The sequence below is a fragment of the Chelonoidis abingdonii genome, chromosome 2 (genome assembly GCF_003597395.2).
Source record: "Chelonoidis abingdonii isolate Lonesome George chromosome 2, CheloAbing_2.0, whole genome shotgun sequence".
Taxonomy (NCBI): domain Eukaryota; kingdom Metazoa; phylum Chordata; order Testudines; family Testudinidae; genus Chelonoidis; species Chelonoidis abingdonii.
In genome coordinates, this window is record NC_133770.1 from 164,013,384 (window position 1) to 164,034,647 (window position 21,264).

General features: G+C 39.7%; 1 protein-coding gene across 2 annotated transcripts in view; it reads left to right on the top strand.

The window, feature by feature from the left end:
* The window catches only part of UNC5D (unc-5 netrin receptor D), a 341,781-nt gene that overhangs the window by 238,376 nt on the left and 82,141 nt on the right, over positions 1-21,264 (top strand). For both annotated transcript variants that reach the window (XM_075062773.1, XM_075062774.1), the window contains exons 5-6: positions 18,683-18,863; positions 19,970-20,137. In XM_075062773.1, coding sequence (XP_074918874.1) covers positions 18,683-18,863; positions 19,970-20,137 — 349 coding nt within the window. The remainder of the gene's footprint in view (positions 1-18,682; positions 18,864-19,969; positions 20,138-21,264) is intronic.

Here is a 21,264-nt window from a genome sequence, read left to right on the forward strand (position 1 = left end):
AGCCCAGGTTTAACAAGGTGATAACAGGACTAACCCTTTGAACAGGGCAGTGGTCCCACTTAGCACAATTGGCCATCCCTTTGAAAAGGGCAATGGCTCTTGGTAAACAACTTTAAGGGGCCCTGCTAAACAACTTAACAGCCAGGGAGGGGAGGCCACAGGAGAACAAAAAACAAAATGGAGTATGGGGAAGAGACAAAATGGAATAGGGGGATAACTGTAACAGACGGGTGTCAATGTTTTAGTTAAAGTGATGGGATGCTTTTTGGTTACTTTTCCCTGTTTTTCATCAGCACCACACCTAAACCTGTGTCTGATGCAGCAGTACATAGTTGAAACGTTTTGTCAAAATCCAGACTAGCCAGAACAGGCTTGCCTGACAGGATTGCCTTTGCCTTGTCAAGATCTTTCTGAGAAGCTTTTGTCTACACTACTTGATTTGGCTGTGTCTTTTTGCACAAGTTTGTGGTAGCAGATGCAACTTCACTGAAACCACATACAAATCAGTGGTAATAGTTAGCCAAGCGTTTAAAAGACTGATCCCGTTTTTCAGTCAGCCAGCCAATAGAGAGGGAAGCAACTATTTTACAAGCATGTTGTAATTATGGTCCCCTGCCAACCTGAAGTGGGAAGAATTTGAGACCATAACTCAGAATCACTTCTGTGGCTGCCACTAGACTAGTAGGGTGAACTAGATTATTCATGGCACTTTGTTCCCCTACTCTGTCAAATTCAGGGGATTGTGGTATCTGTCCTCACCACAGATATCTGGTACAATGGTATTTATCAGGCCTTCTGTGCTTGGGTCCTCAGTGCTATTTCCTACTGGCTGTTTTGCTGCTTTTGTATATTACTACTGCAGCTACTGGATACATCTTAGTCTCTGCAAACATGTCCTTCATTTGAAACATTTTTGTATGTTCCCTCCTGAGATATAGTTAGATAGATTCTGGATTCCGTGCAAGCAAATGAACATTACATTATGGTTCCTTGCAGCAGAGAACACATTTCTACTTCCGAGTTTTGATTCACACTAATCAAGTCAGTACACAAAGGAGCTGTAAAGGTCGCAAAATAGAAATGCTGAAGCAAAACACATTCCTGCTTAATGGGTTTGCTGAAATGAGAGAGAGAACCTTGCGGTTCCAGTCTGCCTAGATAGTTCCTTTTATGGCTGTATGGATTCAATTTTTTCCAGTCCTGCATTGGCCTATATGTATGTGTTTGATATTATTCTTTTCATAAAGTGTTCTTAATTCTGAGTACGTAAGCATAAGAAAATGTCATTTAGTCGTGAAAGGTTATAAATAAAAAGAAGCTATAGGAAATTGTGTGAAGTAATCCTATAAGGATTTATGAAAGATTTGTGTGTGCATTTGACAAGGAAACACTGGTGAGGACATTATCTGGAGCTGTTCTTCTGTTCAGGGACAGGCAAGGGAGTTGTTAATTAATATTGTGGTAGCACCTTGAGGCCTCAGCCCCAGTATGTCTGTGGCTCCATCTTTGAAACCTGAGGTTTAGACCTTCAGGACATATGGCAACTTTACATTTCCTTCTGAAATTTAACACTTTAACTGTGTTTCTGAATTTGCGAAGAGCATCTAGCCCTCTTGCCTGTGGAACTATGTTAATATCCCTTTGGATGGCTTTTCGGTGTGCTTTGAACACCCGCACTTCAGTACTGAAAGCATAAATAGACCCCTGCCACTTGAGTTAAAGGATTAAATCCATTAGCTGGTAGAAGTAGCAGGCTATTATCCTCTGAGCATCCACTGAAGGGGGACACACCCCCTGCACAAACATGTTGTACTGCCACATGAGCAACTTGGATTCAGGAGCCAACACTGCAAGATTGCTTCTCTTGCTGCTGGAGTTCAACAATGTTATTGAGATGATTTTTGGGAGGGGCGGCTGTTCTTTCAGCTTCTCTTCTGGTTAATTGGTGAAGTGGTATTAACTGGGGGAATATTTGCCTATGTCATGTCAGCCAGGGAAGATAAGCCTTGTGTGAAAGAAACAAGGTTGCAAAGGGGGGTGAGGTTCAGGTGGAGGACTGTTGCTTACATGCAAATAATGCTTTACATCAGCATAATATTTCACACACTCCTATTTTATGGCTAGGGAAACTGAGTCATAGAGGATAAAGCTACAGAGGGAGTCTATCTCCAAGCAGGGCTTAGAACTTGGAGATTCCTTGTTCAGTGTCAGGAATATACTGTACTGTCTCAGTCAGAACAATGGAAGAAAGAAGGTCCATGGATAACTGAAGGAGAGTGAGAGAGGCAACAAAATTCTTTGACTCTGTTCTAGGCTTAGGGCAGGCTCTGGCAGAGGACTGATACCATAATTTGAGCACACATTTCATGCACTAAGTCAGGCTATGTTAGCAGTTTTTGATCCTCTTCCATTACTGCCCATTTTGCTAAATTGCACGGTGGTCACAGGAACAGCTGGTTTACTTACAATTGTGACTAGTCCTCTCATTCGGAAGGAGGGGAGTGAGCATGAAGATACAAGATGCCCTTGGAGAAGGGCATTTCCATGTCCACGGCATTTTACTGCAGGTTTGAAGGTCAGGTGCTGGCAGATTCCCTGATAAAGTGTAACCTGCACATTCCTAGTCACCTGTGCTTCTTGGTCTGTTAGATGCCTCTGCTGTTGTTTGCTCTTTACCTTCCTTTCATCTCTTGATTTTTGTGATTCCTGTGCTGCTCGGTCCTTGTGGTACCTTGAGGCTGCTGTCTTACAGCTTAATCTTTTTCAGCTTCTCTTCCATCCCTTTCTTCCTATACTCATTGACAGTGCTACAAATGTGTGGCCCGTTCTCCCGCCCCCTTATCCCTTTAACACACTTTCTTAGGTGACCGTATCACATTCCCTTGTTTCAACTACTATTGCTAGTATCCGTTCACCACTCTCTCTAATGACCCATTTCCAAGAGCATCTGACATCACTGCCTGAATCTCTTGTCACCATTCCAAATTCAATGGGCTGCAAGTGTATCTAGTGCTCTATGGTTCTGATACCGTTGGGATAACTGATGTGCATGTCACAATGGAACCTAAATAAATCCGTGCACTCTAAAGATTTCTGAAGCTGTATTTTTGTTGAGGTAACTGGGGGCATGTCTACAGTGCAGTTAAATCCCACAGCTGGCCTGTGCCAACTGACTTGTGCTCATGGGTCTTGGGTTAAGGGACTGTTTAATTGTGGTGTAGATGTTTGGGCTTGGGCTGCAGCCTGAGCTCTGGGAACCTCCCACCTTGCAGGGTCCTAGAGCCCAGGCTCCAGCCTGAGTTTCTACACCGCAATTGAACAGGTCTTTAGCCTAAGCCCATGTCAGCTGGCACAAGCCAGCTGCGGGTTTTTAATTGCACTGTAGACATAGCCTGGGTGTTCCATCTGGAGTAGCTGCAAAATTAGGCTTTTAAGATACAGGCTTATCTTGGGGGGGATAGCATCACACACTTTTGTACATGAATTTCCTTTGCAGAACAAGCATAGGATTCTTAATATCACAGCACCTAACACTATCTCACAGCAACCAAGCATATACTGCAATTTCCTGTTGGGCTAGTATAGGGGAAATTGCTGAGATTTCTGTGTCTGCTACAAAACCGCTGCTTAGTACAGATCAGGCTAACTAGAGAACATGCACACAGGAAACATTATGTAGTATTTAAAGAACACTTGGAATGTCCTGGGTTCTGTTCCCATCTCCATCATAGATATGCTTTGTGGTCTTGGACATGTCACTCAACTGCTCTGTATGTTTCAGTTTCTCCATCTGTAAAATGGGGATTGTAATACTTAACTCCAGGGGTATTGAGCTTAATACATTATTGGTTTATGTAATAACAACAGTACTTGCCAATTCTGTAGTACTTCTCCTCAGTGGAACATTCCTCTGCTGTCAAAGCTAATGGTGAAAATAACTTTTAGTTTATATGTAGTACTCTACACTGCTGTCTCTTTACAGAATCACTGATTCCGTATGTGTGCCAATGGGTCAGAACCATACAGGACAAATTAGAATACTGAGCAATAAGGATGTGAACTGGCAAATACTCTCAGTAAATATCCACTTATTTGTATCAGAAATATTGTGGCCTTTCCTATCTGTCTGAGAGTTTTAATTCTGATCGGTGTTTCTGAGTGGAAAATAGTGATTATTTTTTTTCCCATTTAGTCCAATAAATTTTAAGTGTAGGGTCAAAATTTGATAAGGACAAAGAGATAATTTTAAAGAATAACACAAGTCTTTCTCTGTGGAATCTTGTTTCTGCTCTAGCACTTTCTGTCAGCTCCAAGAAAGATGTTTTAAGTATTCAGGGCAACTTTTTCCTCCATTAGGGGCACTCTGCCATTACTCAGTGAGGTTGCAAGAGGTCAGCAGATGTCTCTACCAGGAAGTGGGAGCACATGAATGATCACCTGTTGGGGATTCAGACTGTAATGTAATGTAATGCATTTCTCGAAGGCTCTGGACAGATTGAACAATAGAAATGTAGCATTCACAGGTAGCCTCTGAGGAGATGGGTAACTCAGGATATTGCTTGTATATTGTTTAGAGAGCTCTTCATTTCTAATGCTTAGATGTTCCATTTGGTTTGGATCAGGATTTTAAAGCTGGGTAGGTTATCTGAACACTCATTTGATTTAAATTTATTTATTTATGGTTTAATCTTGGATCCATTGCAATCAATGGCAAAACTCCCATTCAATGGGGTTAGGATTTCATCTGCAGGGCCTCATCCTAAAATGTGTCAAGCTTTTTCTCCCTCCATTGAATTCAAATGGATTTGGAAGTGCTCAGTACTTTGCTAGATTGGACCTGGAACTTCTCTCTTCTAAAGGGAACCCTGCTTCTGATCAGGGCTAGCTCCAGCTTTTTTGCCGCCCCAAGGAACAAAATGGGGAAAAAAATAAAGGCCAATCGGCGCACTTTGGCAGCAGCTCAGTCGCTCCGCTTCATTCTTCTGTGGCAATTCGGCAGTGGGTCCTTCGCTCCCTTTCTTCCTGTTCGGCGGCATTTTGGTAGCAGCTTCAAGAAGAAGAGAGGGACTGAGGGATGCGCCGCCGAATTGCTGCCGAAGACCCGGACGTGCCGCCCCTTTCCATTGGCTGCTCCAAGCACCTGCTTCCTTTGCTGGTGCCTGGAGCCGGCCCTGCTTCTGATAAAATCAAGGTTTGTGAGGGTTCAGACTATGGAATTTACCTTCCCCTTAAGGAGCAGGATTAACGTGATGTATTTTAGTAAACTAAAGCAGCAGTATCTCTTTATAAGGTGATCAATCTATCATTTAATTCATTGTGTTCAATTAAGGAATACTAGGAACATCCTGGCCCATATTAACCTAAGTGATTCCTAATGCAAAAGAAGGGAAAATCAAAATACAATCCTTTCTAAAATGAACATTGTCACTATGCAATGAGCTCTTGCTGTAAATGGAATCCCATTTTCTGCATTTCAATGCATTGAAACAACTAGGGATATTGAGCCAAATCCTGCTTTCAGTTACACCATCAATCCACTCTGTCATAGCTAGTGAATCTACAACAAAGGGAAATCTGATGCTTTTGTTCTGCATCACTACATCGGATTTCCAATATAAAATGATATTCCATGATATCTAATCTTTTAAAAAGGGAGAGTGAAAGACACTCAACAAAATATAACAAAAATCGTATGTGAGCATGTTAAAGCAGCATGGTCCAGCGTATTCCTAAATTGCAATAGAAACCAACATTAACAAACTATGCACAAAACAAAGGAGAAAACCGGTCTTGAGCTTCACCTAACAGGATGTCCTAGGTTTGCTATGGTGTGTGTTAAGGATAAGAAGACACCAGAGTTACAGGTTTTCAAAGAGAGTGGCAACTGATATCAGGAAGGACAGAACTGTTTACCGTCTTTTGGGAAAAGCATCCAGATGGTCCCTTGGATGGGCTGGTAATTAACGTCTGTAAATGTTAATACTGAAAACTTGAAGCACATCAGCAGGACACTGGGCAGTTAGCATGGTGTGATCATCAGTGAGTCTTGTTTTCTGAAGGTCTTTGAGCAGACAGGCTTTCATGTCCTTCCGTAATAACAATCTAAGTGTGTTAACTCGATGTTGGTCATAAATCAAAGTGTGTTATAATAATACAATCAATGGTCCCAAGTATAGAAACCTGTAACTTTCAAATTAATCAGAAATGCAGTGTCGCTTTTGGAGCATTTGGGGCTGAGAGACTGCTGCAGAAAACTGGTTAAGAGGCAGCCCAACTTACAATAATCATCTCATTCTATTTGTGTCTCTCACTTCTGAAGTGGGAACCATCATCATTTTCTGCCTCACTGCAGAGAGATGGAGAATAATAATAATAATAATAAATAACTTGGTTTGTAAGGGAAGAAACCTCTCTCCTTTCAACAGACGTCCCTTTACAATTACAGTGGTTTGGAGGATTTCTGTTAAACTTGGAAAAATAATTCAAACTCTGCAGTGTGGGAAAGCAAAACAAGGATAGTGTGGCAGATAACTCTGTGCATTGAAACTTCCCCTTAATGGGCTCAGCTGCTTTCTTCTGCAGACATTTTTGTCATGTGAGATCTAGCTACATTTTTTTTAAACTACACACCTTATGCTTGTCTCCAGTATAGGAAGGGTTTCCTGTGGTCTCCTTCTGCAGATGTAATATGGTTGTATTTGGCTAGTAAACAATCGAGAGCAAGCTTAATAAAAATAAAGGCAAAACTAAAACATTGTAGCATTACAGGTTTAGAGGTTTTTCCCCCTCCAAACATAAATCTCTCCCTATTTAAATTACAAAGGGAATGTTGCAGGAGAAAATACTACATTATTCTAGCAGCAAATGTGATGCTCAGTTGCACTTAGTATGCATCTGGACACATATCCTAAATGTAACTCATTTGTTAAGCAATAATTGTATTTCTTCAGCTGTATATATAGTGCCTGAGTTCAAATGCTTATTTCCAGCGTGCATAGGAGAAAGATTCATTAGTGGTTCTTAGTGATGTTTCCATTAGTAAGATCTTACCTGCAGTATTCTATAAACAAAAATGGCAATGTTTGGAGATTACTGTTTTCCAAAGAAGGATTGTATCAGGCATTGTAACAGTTAAGCCATAACTCTGAGAATAACACATTTATAGTCCCTTCTACTCACTGCAGAAGTATTGAAGTTGCTGCTGTAATCAGGAATAGGGGCCCACAGAAACAACCAAAAAGAAGTAATTTATCACCTATGGTCCCAGTACATTTATCATGATGCTACGGAGTGCTAGAGTTAACAATCCTGTTTCTGAACTGCAGATATATATAGGTAAACCAGCTGAATAAATATTCCTTGTTAATAAACTTGCGGGCTTCATAAGAAAACTTCAGAAAGATTGCTAGGATTTTAAAAAAACAGCAGAATCAAATGAACGTGTAAATTAAACAGTTTAAGATTCTCATACTCTTGCTTTGAGGAAACCAAATACATTAAAATACAAATGTTGACGAGTGCAAGCCTGCTTCCACTGAGAACAATAGCAAAATGAGGCAGTGTTACCCAAGGGTTAGGACACTGGACTTGGACTCAGGAGACTTGAGTTCTACTCTGGGCTCTACCACTAGCATGCTAGGCCAGTCACTTAACTTCCTCAGTTTCCCCACGTGCAACATGGGGATAATGTCATTCACCTGCTTTGTAGAGTGCTCTGTGTAGGTGGTAGTAGTATTGTTAAAACTCCAGTTGACTTCTGTGGTGCAGCAACAAGTTCCAATTTGACGACTTAAACCTGTGACTATTATGTTTAATGTCAGGGTAAAGACAGTCACTGCTTACCCTGCTTTGTTAGAGTAAATTTTAAATGTTAATTTTGATCCACCTCTTATTGCTGAAAAGATATTTTGTGTTCCAGTCTATCCAGTTCTTAATAATATTGGATGATCCAGATATTTCACTGCCTTGCACCTTTGGTAGCTATTTAAAATTTGTGAAAAATGGGTGTGTAATGCTAATTAGAGTGTCTTACACTCTCTTTGCAGAAGTCTAACAATGGCCCCTGCTGCAAGACAGGGGGAATCAAAAGCAGAACTTTGTACAAATCTAATACTATACCCCATAAAATGGAAACTATGACACAACCCTTTCATTTTTCTAGTACATGCCAATTATTTTCTATCTTAATGCTTCTTCATATTGCTTAGGATACATAAGCAACAGATATTTATGCTGCTGAAGGGATGAATTTTAAAATAGAAACTTTATCACCTAATCTCTCTCTCTTCTGGCAAAATTACAAAAAGTTTAATGAAAAATGTACTTATTTTCTGTGTTGATGCTGAAAACTTGCATGCTATCTAAATCATTCAAAGTTCATGACCTATGATCAAGTTGATGGTTCTGATAAAAATTTTGAGTTGACAAGACTTCTGTCTTCATTTAATGATTTTTGTTTCCTCTTCCTCTTAAGTTTAATAGGTTCAGTGGTTCCTATTCATGATGCATTTTTATATTGTAACTATAGATTGAATAGTGATATTATCCTTGCTATGCTTGAATAGTACATATGGACCTAAATGTATCAGATTGATTATATTAGCATGTGATTCTGAAAACACAGGCATGCATAGTGGTTGCTTCAGTAGATACCGGAGCTGCTCTGTAATAATTTATGAATACTGTATGTTGACCTGGTTCCTGGCTTGTTTACAGAGTGATATGTTGGTTTAGTTTAATAGAGGGATGGTTGTCAGGAAACAACAAACAGGAAGGCAAACATTGGCTAAAAACAATCTATCCTTTGGCAAACACTTAGAAGTTGTTAAGAGACATGTCTAAACTATTACCTTTGAAGATTTGACCTCCTGGCTCCAGCCAACTTACAAAACTGGATTTGATAAGCATGGACAGGTTCTGGGAACCAGAAGATCAAAAGGGCAGTAATAGTTTAAAAAAGAAAACTCTCTGAAGATGAGGGAAGTTTTTTGAGGGGAACCAGACTGATATACAGAACCCACTGGGATGTTTGAAGAAGGCTTCCCCTTGCATGTGGATTGTTGTTTTAAAATTCTTTTAATCTAAATGCTTGGTTTCAACTGCAAAATAAACAATACTGTGGTTCAAAGAAGGCTGTTTGGTCACTATATATAGCACTGTTCACAGACTCCCAAAGGGCAGAACTGTAGGTGTTGTCAAACCCAGTTGGGCCTACTGGGTAAGCACAGTTGATACATTGGGCGATAGCCCAGGGTACAGTCTAAGAGTGGGAGACTTGGGGAATTCCACCTCAAGAGAGGAAAGGGTGTGAGACCTGAGGGGATGTTCTCGGAGAGACCAGAAAGTGGTCAAAAGTGAAGCTAGTCCAGAGCTGTGACAATTACTACCATGAGAATTCCTGTTAAAAACAATATGAATACACAAAAGTCTATTCTATTCAGAATCTTTTCACCATACTCATCACTGTAGTATGTGAGCACTACACTTGCTAGCAATTGTTCAAAGGATTGGGCCTTTATTCTTTATTTTCTTGAAAGAAATAAATTGGTGGAGGAATTGCATTCTTTTGTTTTTGTTTTCCTTAATGCCACATCGTAATGTGTGATTGCAAGCATATAAAACTAAAGGACACTGCAATCTCTTTGTTTATAGCTTTTGGTTTCACTTACTATACATGTTCTGTGATGATTTTCTTATCCCCACGAGCTTGGTAAAAATGAGATGTTGCATATTGGGATGACATCTGCAAAACATTTCAAAGAACACCCCCCAATATTCTTATCTAAAAATGTTTTTGTTATCACCTACATTTATAATTACCTTGTAAATGCCTGTGCATTGAAAAACAGATGAAGTCCAACTAGCAGTAGCACTGTGGACAGCATCGCTGGAGCCTTGAGTTATTTGTCTATCTTTCAAACAATCCTGATTCACAGTATCAAGAAATACACTTTTAGTACACATTGTACACTTTTAAAATAAGGTCTGTGAATTGCTATATATCTTTTGTTTGCAGGCTATCTAGTTAAAGAAATGCACCAAAAGAGCCTCATCTAATTTGCTCACCTATTTACCTGAGCTACAGTCAGGGGACTTGGGGTTTCAGCTTCAGCAAGGTCATTTATTTCTTCCTCACCAGAAAATAATTAAAGTCAAATGATCTATGAGCATTGCTTTACTGGAAAAGATACCATATAAACCCACATAATATTTTTTGGTTTTATTAGTGGTGTGTCATTGTGCCATATTTCCATGAAAGAAAGGCATGGAATTCCAATTCGAATGTGATTCTTATTCCTGCAGAAGGAGGGGAGCCTATGAAGTGACTCTTTGCTTTCAGATTTGATCATCTTGAGAACCTACAGAACAATGTCCTAAATGCTATGATTTAGTCAATACTGAAAGCCTCCATACCCTGAACATTGCAACTAAAGATGAGCTAACAGGTCACAGTGTTTGAAAATATTTATGGCTATCTTTTGTGATTTTCCCCCCACCCAACTCCCTAATTCCAGACTATCTGGAATATTCTGTGGGTGGATTCATTTTTAGTGGTGGATGTCAGAGCCCTGGCTGTGTAATGGTAAATATGTCATTATGAAACTGGTGTAACACAGTATCTGAGATAGAGAGCTGTGGGCAGCAATGGCATGTGTTGTGCCCAAGCATCACCATTCTCTGTTTCTTCATAGAAGATGCAATAGATGAGGGCCAGATAAAGGGAAATATAAAGAAAATTGACAGTGTAGGAAAATACTTACACAGGCACTTGCCTTTTAGAATTCTCACTATTACACCAAACCATACATAATATCTTTCCAGAAACTAGGTTCTCACACCACCTTCCTGCAATTTACATAAAAGCCAAGTTTGATTTATGAGTTAGTTGGCACATCAGATTTTTGTAATGAGATTATACATTCAGTCTAATGACAGAAACATATGCTTACCAGAACAGTGTGATGGCACCATGATTAACTGATTTAGTAACAGCATTCCCTCCATGAAATAGTTTAGATAATGCAATAGGTATAGTTGACTCAATCTTATACTAGGGATTTGCAATGAAGGTTAATACCTTTGGATCGTATTGATGAAATACCAATGTGATTCTAAAGGTAGATGTGAATAGGTGGATCTGGCATGAGGGATCTCCTTAAAGGTCTCCATAATTAGAGTACCTGATGTGCCTATGCTCACCCATTGTAATTGTGCAGTCATCAGAGATTCTAGAGCCAGATCTCCCTTCATTATAAAAAGGAGGGGGGCAATGCATGGAGCTCTGGTATAAATATCTCTTGTATTATTTATATCATAATACCCATGGAGAGAAAATGTCACTTGAAACAGCTTCATGATAGTTGTTGTTACAGGAAGGTGAGTAGAATGAAGAACTGAAGGAGATAGGCCTCCCAAGACCCTAGGTTACTGATTTTTGTATAGCCTTCTGCTAGTTTTATGGTGCTAGCTCAAAATTATATCAGCCAACTTTATACTAATGATTTGAAAGTTATTGGTGTGGGGATGTTGTTTTAAAAATGGATGATTGGTAGATAGAACAGCTGTTATTGACAAAGAACACGGGTGTGAAGTACACCTGCTATGCATGATTATTTCTTGTAGTTTTGTTCTCTGTATGGTCTCTGCCTTTGCATTTTGTCATTCTATCCCTCTCTCCCCTATTTTGAATCATACTGCAATAAAAAAATGCAGTAAATATCAGAGGATTCATGGTCTTTAGCTTTTACCATGTGCAGATTTTTTAAAGTGGACACATTAAAGATAATTTCTCCTACAGAAAAGTCGATGTGTTTTGGTGCCACTTATTACCAGGCATTTAGTTTAGATTCCTGCAGTGAATACAAAGTTAGAGGCAATGTCACAGTTACATAAAGTTGCTTTTAGTTATAATTCCATCTGATATTGTGAAAACAAAAATTGGGGTGGGAGGAGTTGTAAATCAGGACAAAACAAAGCATGAGGAGTAGATGAACTGGGGAGAGGGGATTGGTGATGTGAGGTATGGAGCCTTAGGTCCACAGGTCAGTGATTTTAAATTAGTCTCTAGTCCGGAGTGGCCAAATGTTATCTGCAGGATTTTCACTGATCAATGTCTTCTGTGAAACTGTTGTGTGGTCTTAGTGCCAGTTGTGCTATCTAGGTTTACACACACTTAATGAAAAGACAGACCCTGCTCCAATGAGCTTGTGACGGGTTGGGTCACAGAGACCCCCTTGGGACTGTCACCTGATGTGCTGAAATTACTTCTGAGCCCATTTTCCACTGCCAGCTTGGGTCTCCAGAACCCTGTCTTGTTGAGCCAGACACGCAAGCCTGCTGCAACACAGACCCAGGGTCTGAACCATGCCCCCCAAAGCTGCAGACTTTAACCAAAACTGCTCAGCAGATTTCCTGTCTCCAGCACCCAGAAACCCAGCTTTGAAAGGGATCCAACCCCAAATAAATCTGTTGTACTCTGTATGAAGCTTATACAGAGTAAACTCATAAACTGTCCACCCTCAATAACACTGATAGAGAGAGATGCATAGCTGTTTGCTCTCTCAGGTATTAATCACTTACTCTGGATTTAATAATAAACAAAAGTGATGGTATTAAGTATAAAAAAGTAGGATTTAAGTGGTTTCAAGTAATAACAGACAGAACAAAGTAAGTTAAAAACATGAAAAGTCTAAACCTAACACATTTAAGAAACTGAATACAGGTAAATCTCGCCCTCAGAGATGTTCCAATAAGCTTCTTTCACAGACAAGACTCCTCCTTTGTCTGAGCCTAATCCTTGCCGCTGGTACAGTTCTTGTCAGTTCCAGCTCAGGTGGTAACTAGGGGGTTTCTCAAGGCTGCAGCCCCTTGTTCTGTTCCACCCCCTTTTATATCTTTGGCACAAGGCAGGAATCCTTTGGCTCTCTTTGGGTTCCCACCCTTCCTTCTAAATGGAAAAGAGCAGGTTTAAGATGGATTCCAGTATCATGTGACATGTTCATATGTCCTGTGAGACTTCATTACTCACTGGCTGGCATCCAGGTGTACAGGAAGGCTTACAAGTAAACAGAGCCATTCACAACCAGTTTCCTAGCTAATGGGAGCCATCAAGATTCCAAGCCGCCATTAATGGCCCACACTTTGCATAATTACAATAGGACCTCACAGTAATACTTCATATTTCTAGTTTTAGATACAAGAATGATACATTCATACAAATAGGATGAACACACTCAGTAGATTATAAGCTTTGTAGTGATACCTTATAAGAGACCTTCTGCATAAAGCATATTCCAGTTACATAATATTTACTCTCATAAGCATATTTCCATAAACATATGGAGTGCAATGTCACAGAGCTTACAATCTAAGTATAAAACAAATGATACCTTTTGCTTGCCTTATCCATTGTGTCTACCTGGTAACTGAGAGAGAGTCGTGATTGGTGTAATTAGCGGCAGTTACCTCACAAGCAGCAATTTATCTAAGTGTTTTTCTAAAGTGCCATACACCATAGCGTTCAAGCACTGATAGAATGTATTTGTCTTTAAAGCATGAAACTGATCCAAAAATCTGAATACACTTCTGAAGATGCAAATGATGGCTTGTTGCATAAGGACTTGAGGCAGCAATGGTGTTGGCTTAATTGATAAGAGAAGGTTAAGGGAATATTTACTAATCTTCCCAATTTAGAAGGGAGAGTGTTTAAAAACCTGTAAAGTAACAAGGTAATAGGAAATATTGTTGCAGCTATTAGCCAGATGTTGACCTTTCCCATCTTAAGATCGCACAGCATTTATCTTGAATCCAGAAGGCAATTGATTCTCTCTTCAAGGGGAGCTGACCTTCTAACTATATTATTTCTGATATATGTGTACTCTGGTTATTGACCAAATGAGAAAGTCAGATGCTGTAGGTAAAGGGCAGGATAGTTTAATCTAAATGCAGAAGTACTAAGGTCTTTTGTATTCTGACCTATAAAATTATCATTTGTGCCCAAAGGATCTCAAGTCTGCATTGTTCCTGTGGGTTATTAAATGTCTATATATTCTCAAACAAGATACAAGAGTGAGAACAGAAAATCCAAGCATATTAGTCGGTCCTGCAGGTGAATAAGCTGTTCTAATTGCTGTGGAAGGGATACTTCACTAACTGATTTATGATTCAAAATGGAAATTTGGCTTAAAATTTAAAACTTGGGGCGGCCACGGAAGTGCATGACATAGAAAATCTATTAAAATAAAAATGTTTTCATTATTTCTTCCTATGGCAATTTAAAAAATGGTGTCCCCTGAAATCCTGTGAAACTGGAATATGACAAGGTGGGGACAGTGCTTAGGAACCAGTGTATGCAAATAACCAGAACAAGGGGAAACTGATCATTCTATTTTTCATTGTCCAAGCTGAATAAAACCTAAAAAAAGATGTGATGTAAATTAGATACTTAGTAATTTTGTTTTAATAATCTTGAGGCTGTGATTTTTATATTGCTCATTTTATTGAATGATATAGACAGTTGCTTGAAGTATTTCTGAAATTACAAAGCAGCTCAACGGGAAGTAGTAGTATTTATGTGTACTGTAGTGGCACGTAATCATGAACCAGACCCCACTGTGCTAACCATCAAGCATGTAAGAGAGACTGCCCTATCCCAAAGACCTTAAAATGTATTGAATTAAATAATATAGTTCAATAGGATTTCTGAATGTAGCACTTCCCAAATCTGTATCCTATTCAGAGACCCGTCCAATATGACATAGTGACTTAAACTGACAAAAAAAAAAAAATTCAGTCTCCACCCAGGGCTGTATACGAAAAACTTTTGTCTGCATCACCCTCTTGAAATATTCCTCTAAAGAGAATAGAGAGCCCACCAGGTGTAAATTGGCATAGCTCATTGAAGTGACCAGGTTTATCCCTGTTTAAGGGTCCAATCCAGCACCCTTTGAAGCTAGCAGAAAGCCTCCCAGTGACTTCAGTGATCTTTGAATTGGGCTCTAAAAGCCTCTGAGGATTTTGGCCTGTGAGGTTTTTTTTGTTTGTTTGTTTTTTTGCCATCTCACTCATGAGAAGCACCTTTGAAAAGGACAGGGTTTAAAAAGAGTCATGCTACCTTTCCTCACTCTTCTCCACCATATCTGCCTAATCTGTATTGCTGCCTTCATCAATATTCTGATGGACATTTACAAGTCCCCAAGGCACTTTGAATTTGTAATGGGGAAATTGGAAGATGCGTGTCCATAATATTTATACGGGTACATATTTAAATATGATCATATGCATACATTAATTTGATTACATTTTTGCACAGGCTAAGCATTATTAGACTTCATCACTTAAAGCATCTCACATGGTGGTTTTGTGCCTATGAAGTTGGCACTGAAATATTTTTATGGTATATTTTCAATAGACAGAAAAATGATGAGCTTTTTAGTTAGTGCGCTCTTTGTCTTAAATATAACTAACTCCCACTACAATCTACCTGCGATATGCTGTGCTTAACTGATTTCATTTTGATAATGCTGTAAACTGGTTTCTGATAATTGCCTTCTGTAATTGGAACAAATTTATGATTATGCTAATTCATCCTCTGCCACCCAGTGTAGAGAAGCTGAGTTAATCCATATCTGCCCCTGCATTTCTTTTGTAGATCATTACATGATTAGCCTTTGGTGGAAATTTATGGGAACATTTTAATTCTGAGCAGGCATGATTTCTGGGTGAAAAAACATTTGTATATATAAACTTAAGCTTCATTATAGACAGTCATTCTGAAACTTAGTTCATGAGTCAAGCATTAAAGATCTTCAGACAGTCTAATCCTTAAAAAGGCAGCTATTTTCAGCACATTATAAGCAATTGCATGACATCCACTGATGATAAAGCAAGGGAAGTTAAATGCTAATGATATTTAAGTCAACTCTTCAGAGATCCCAAGTTAAAAATTCAGAGTTAGTGTTTCATTTGGATATGGAAATGTGGTGAATTATCTCACACCTTTGCTTTTTGTGTCCATTGTGGAGAAGTTATCTAAAAGGAACCTAGATCACTGGAAATGGTAAAATAAAAAAAAGCCAAGTTAGCAGTTCATCCTTTTAAAAAATTGCTTTCTAAACTCCTGCTGCTTTAGAAGTATTAATCAGATGTAATAGAGGCACCTTTCTGGTTTAAAGAAAGTAGTTTTCTAGAGAAGGGGGTCTTGCAGTGGTGGCTGGGATCAGTGAGCAGAATTCACAGTGCTGTCTAACATGCAGATAAAAAGCAAAAGGCACTGCATGCCCTCACTTGCAAATCATCTTTTGATTGCACATCTCTCAATGCTTTCATGTTTATGTTCCGTCTGTTTAATGTTCTCCCTTCACACTGATCATCATTCTTTTAAATGCTTTGCATTAATGTAAACGTTTTTCATTCGCAGTCTCAGGCTCAGTAAACAATGGATCACAGTGCACTCTCTCTCTCTCTCTCTCCTGGAAAATATTGAGTTGTCTAGAGGAAAAATAGCATGAGATCCAAAAGTGCCGCTGTAACAGAAACCAGGAACTAAAAAATTGATCTGATGAGAGAGTCATAATGTAAAATATAAATATATAGTTGTAAAATCATGAACTCCAGTCTGCACTAGCACTGTTCACATTTGTCATTGCATTTAAATATTACTAGACATGTTTGTCATTTCCTTGCACATAAAATGAATGTAATTCTGACTGTGACCATTGGTATTCTGCCACTTGACTTGTTCTGGTGCTGTAGGTCTACAGTTAATTTGGATCCCTAGTTTCTTTGATGAGGAGTAGTCTGATTGCAAGTGCTAACGTTAATTGGATGGAGGAAAATGAATAGTATGTGGATTTCAATTCACTGGATAGATTCCTACCTCACTCAGACTAAAGGGAACTGTAATAAGCCTGTGTAAATACATCTAAAGAGTTATCATTCACGGAGGAAGAGTATAATCAAATAATCTCTAGGTGGTAAAAAAAGGAAGAATAGCCCCTAAAGCTAAAAATGAGGAACACACCTTAAAAGGTACATTCAAATACTGCTTACACATCCTATGTAATCCCAGTAAATGAATAGGCCAGAACTTGAGCCTGAGGCCTTGTCTACACTACAGGGGAAATTCGATCTAAGCTATGCAATTTGAGTTACCTGAATAGCGTAACTCAAATTGACATAGCTTTGATCTACTTACCACGAGGTCCACACTACACAGTGTCTCCTGTTGACTCCCCCTACTCATCTCGAACTGGAGGAGGATAAGAGTCAACGGGAGAGCGATCTGCGATCGATTTAGTGGGACTTCGTTAGACCTGCTAAATTGATCGCCAATGCATCAATCATCACTTGTCAGTCCCTTGGTAAGTGTAGACAAGTCCTTATTGATTAGGCACTGGTAAAAGGGAAGTGATTCTGTTCAGGGATAGATGTCAGCTGAAACACCAGTGAGAATAAATGCAAGGAGTGGGACTGATGAATTAAGGTGTCTCTAACTATGTGATTGCTCTCCAGACTGAGCAATAGAGGAGGTGGCTTCTAGGATGTGACAGAACATACCTTAGATGTTCAACAACCATTGTGTAGTTTCTCTCTAAACATTCAGTCTGGTCTCACATGCAGCACACAAGTATATGTCCGAGAAACTGTCTTTAAGTTTCCATGAAAAAGAATATTAAGGAAAAATGCTTAATAATGGTAAGATTTGAAACACAAAATACATAACTAATGTTATGGTGATGGGAGCATTATGAGTACCTAAATACAAAGAAGTGTTTAGAATGCTTAATGCTAAACTTAACAATGATACTGTATCTTTAACTCATCTTACTGTGATTTCTTTTTTGCCTAATAGCATATGTTAAAAATAGAGGAGGAAATGTTCCCCAAGCTTGAATTTTTCAGATATTCTGTTTATAAAATATGTGACATGACTCAAATGTGCATCCAGTGCCTTGCTTAGCAGACCTGTATACTAGTCAATATATTTCTTATATCCATGGGTATCATATAAGAAAAACATTGCCATAAACCCTGTCTCCCTTCAAAGGCTGGCTTCCATCTGACTGTGCCATGTAGCAGAGATGTTACGAACTATGGGTATGTCAGTTGCACACCTTCTGTCCCCAGCTAACCAAAATGACTAATGGTACTGGAAGAGGAACTTGCTGTCTGGCATGAAATCTAATTGGCTTTGATGGTCTGCTTTTGCAGATTTGTTTATAAACTGGAAAATCTACAAATTGCAGACCATCTGCACAGAACAGTGTGCTAATGAATGCCTGTAGCCTGCAAATCCATAAGCTCATTACCTCAAAGTTGCAAGTCCTTCCACAAGTTCCCAACTGAGGTTATCCATCTGAACTGAGACTTGGAAGGGTATTTGACTTCAGGATACAACCCTACCTCTTTTAAGTCTGAAAAACCTGTCTATAAAAATGAGACACATTTGTTCAGCCTCTTAACGAGGTCTAAAGATTCTGCTTCTGTTTTTAGTTTCTCAGTTCTGTAAAACACCAATTGACTATGCCTGAAATTATTGTCAGTCAAACATTCCAAGTGGAGAAGTGCCTTGCAGATAGCTTCTGCATTAACAATAACTATCCCTGGGTTGTGGTTATTTTCACTGTGCATCTTTCTCTCCAGCTGTCCTGCTTCATTCTCTTCTCATCTCCCTACCCACCAGGTGGAATGGCTTAAGAATGAGGAGCCCATCGATTCCAACCAGGATGAGAACATCGACACCAGGGCAGATCACAACCTCATCATCCGCCAGGCCCGTCTGTCCGATTCCGGGAACTACACTTGCATGGCTGCCAACATAGTGGCCAAGAGAAGGAGCATGTCTGCAACAGTCGTGGTGTATGGTCAGTGAAAACGTGGAATCATGTTTACTGCCTGGATTCTTTACATCAGTAATAACCAGTGGGTTTCAAATAAAGATCATATTTGTTTGTACAGTGCCTAGCACAATGAGGTCCTTGTCTGTGATGAGGGCTTCCAGGCACTCCAAGAGTATAAATAATCCTTTTTCCAGTTATTAATAAGGTCCACTTATAAGCCTGGCCAAAGAAATAAGTGCTTTCCTGAATCAGGGCTTAAGATCACCATGTGTAAGGCTTAAGCACATGTCTAAATACATTCTGAATAGCGATATGCTCAAGTGCTTCCCTTAATTGAGCCTATGTAGCATTATACAAACACTAGTTAATGAATATAAGGGCTGGTCTTCACTATGGGGAGATCGACACTGCTGCAGTCAATGCACCAGGGGCCGATTTAGAGGGTCTAGTGAAGAGCGCTTTCTGGTCGACCCCAGTACTGCACCTCTTCAAGAAGAGTAAGGAGGAAGTCTACCGGAAAGCATCTCCCATTGACACAGTGCAGTGAAGACACTGGGCTAAGGTGACCTAAGCTACGTTGACTCCAACTATTTTGTTCATGTAGCTGGAGTAGCGTAACTTAGGTTAACTTACCCTGGGGGTGAAGACAAGCCCTTAAATGTTGTGTGGCACTGGTAGAAGAAGCAGAAACATTTATTTTCACCGCTCCCTGTTGCTTACAGTGTTCATTAAACTGGAGAGTGACATTTTACTGATGAAGTCAGTCAATCAGATGAAGGCATGCCTAAACCATCACTTTTTTAAAGAAAGATTGTGTTTATCCTTTAAGTGAAGCATATTTGAAGAGTACTGAGGTGCCTACCTCCACGTTCCCTTCAGAGTCTCACTGTCAGTCATTACAACTTCTGGCATATAAACCCACCGAAGGCAAACACAGCATTTCTTTGACACTGCGTCCTTTATGTAATTGCATCCTGGTGCTATTTAGGTGGTGATGCCCCTATTTGAGGTTGGAATTTATCTTGCAGAATATTTAAAAAAGAAAAATCTGAGAACAAAAGGGTCAGAAATGAAGACTTGATGCTTAAGTCTTACCATGCCATCCATAATGCCATGCGTGTGTGTTGCAGTGAATGGAGGCTGGTCGTCATGGACTGAGTGGTCTAACTGCAATGTGCGGTGTGGCCGAGGCTGGCAGAAGCGATCCCGGACCTGTACCAACCCTGCTCCACTCAACGGGGGTGCATTTTGTGAGGGAATGTCAGTGCAGAAAATTACCTGCACTTCACTTTGCCCTGGTGAGATATCCAAGTCTAACTTTAAATGTCACACCAAGAGAGCATTCTCTCCATCTGAAGTGCTCGGTGGCTACCTGTGCTATGCAGAGCTACTGGGATCAAAGGGGAACTGGGAAGGAATTTGTTTATTTGTTTAGACCGAAGTTCGTAGTCTGTGCTTTTTTATCTTTTTGTGCAACAGCAAAAGTGAATTCACCTGGGTGCTTAGGCACTAAACAGTGATTGTTGTGATATAAAGAGAGGTCTGCATATGTTCGACTGGTCCCCCTTAAAACTGGGCACAGCACTCCATTCCTCATCTCCTGAATGTAGGGCTTAGTGATGTTGGTAACTTTAGCAGGAGAAACACAGAACCTTGAGCTCAGGACATAATGAGTAAATAAAGGATGATTTGTTTTTCAAATGCTGTGCTTTAAAATGCATTTTCCCTTTTTATACCAAGCTCAGGTTATAACTGAAGCATAGTTATGTCCCTTGAGACAGTGTATTGCCTGTCTTGTTCACCTGAAACACAATTTGTCTGATTTGGGGGAAGAGAGGGATGTCCAACACATGGGTAAACAAAACTGGTGTGTGTGTGTGTGTGTATAATTTTAAGATTGAGTATTTTTGTTGGGCCTGATCCTTACCTCATTTAAATTGGTGCGAGTCTCTCCATTAACTTTTATAGGCTTTGGACCCAGTATTTACTGATTTGGGATTTAAAAGAATCTTGAGTGCTGTGTTCACCTGACTTGTGTGTGAGAAGTGTAGACAGGGGACTGTGGAATGCTACTAAGTGAGAGTCCGGATGGAGAGAACTACAGATAAGTCAGAGCCATCCTGATCCTGGATCTCACTCAGGGCATTAAAGAGAGGCTACCAAAGTCATCTATGCTCTTTTGGTAAATGTCAGCACTGTTCCTGCTCTAGAGCTGTGTCAAGCCTCCACGCGCCAGCCTCCTTAGAGCTGAATTTTGGATGAACACTAAGAGCTAATAGCTGCATTACAAAGAAATATCTATCAGATTCCCTCTTGCAGTTTTTTTATTGTCTGTAGGTGATGGTCTTTACTTCTTGCCCTAAACTGTTAGCCTAAATAGAGCACAGCAGCAATACCTATGTCTACACTAGAGACCTTACAGTGG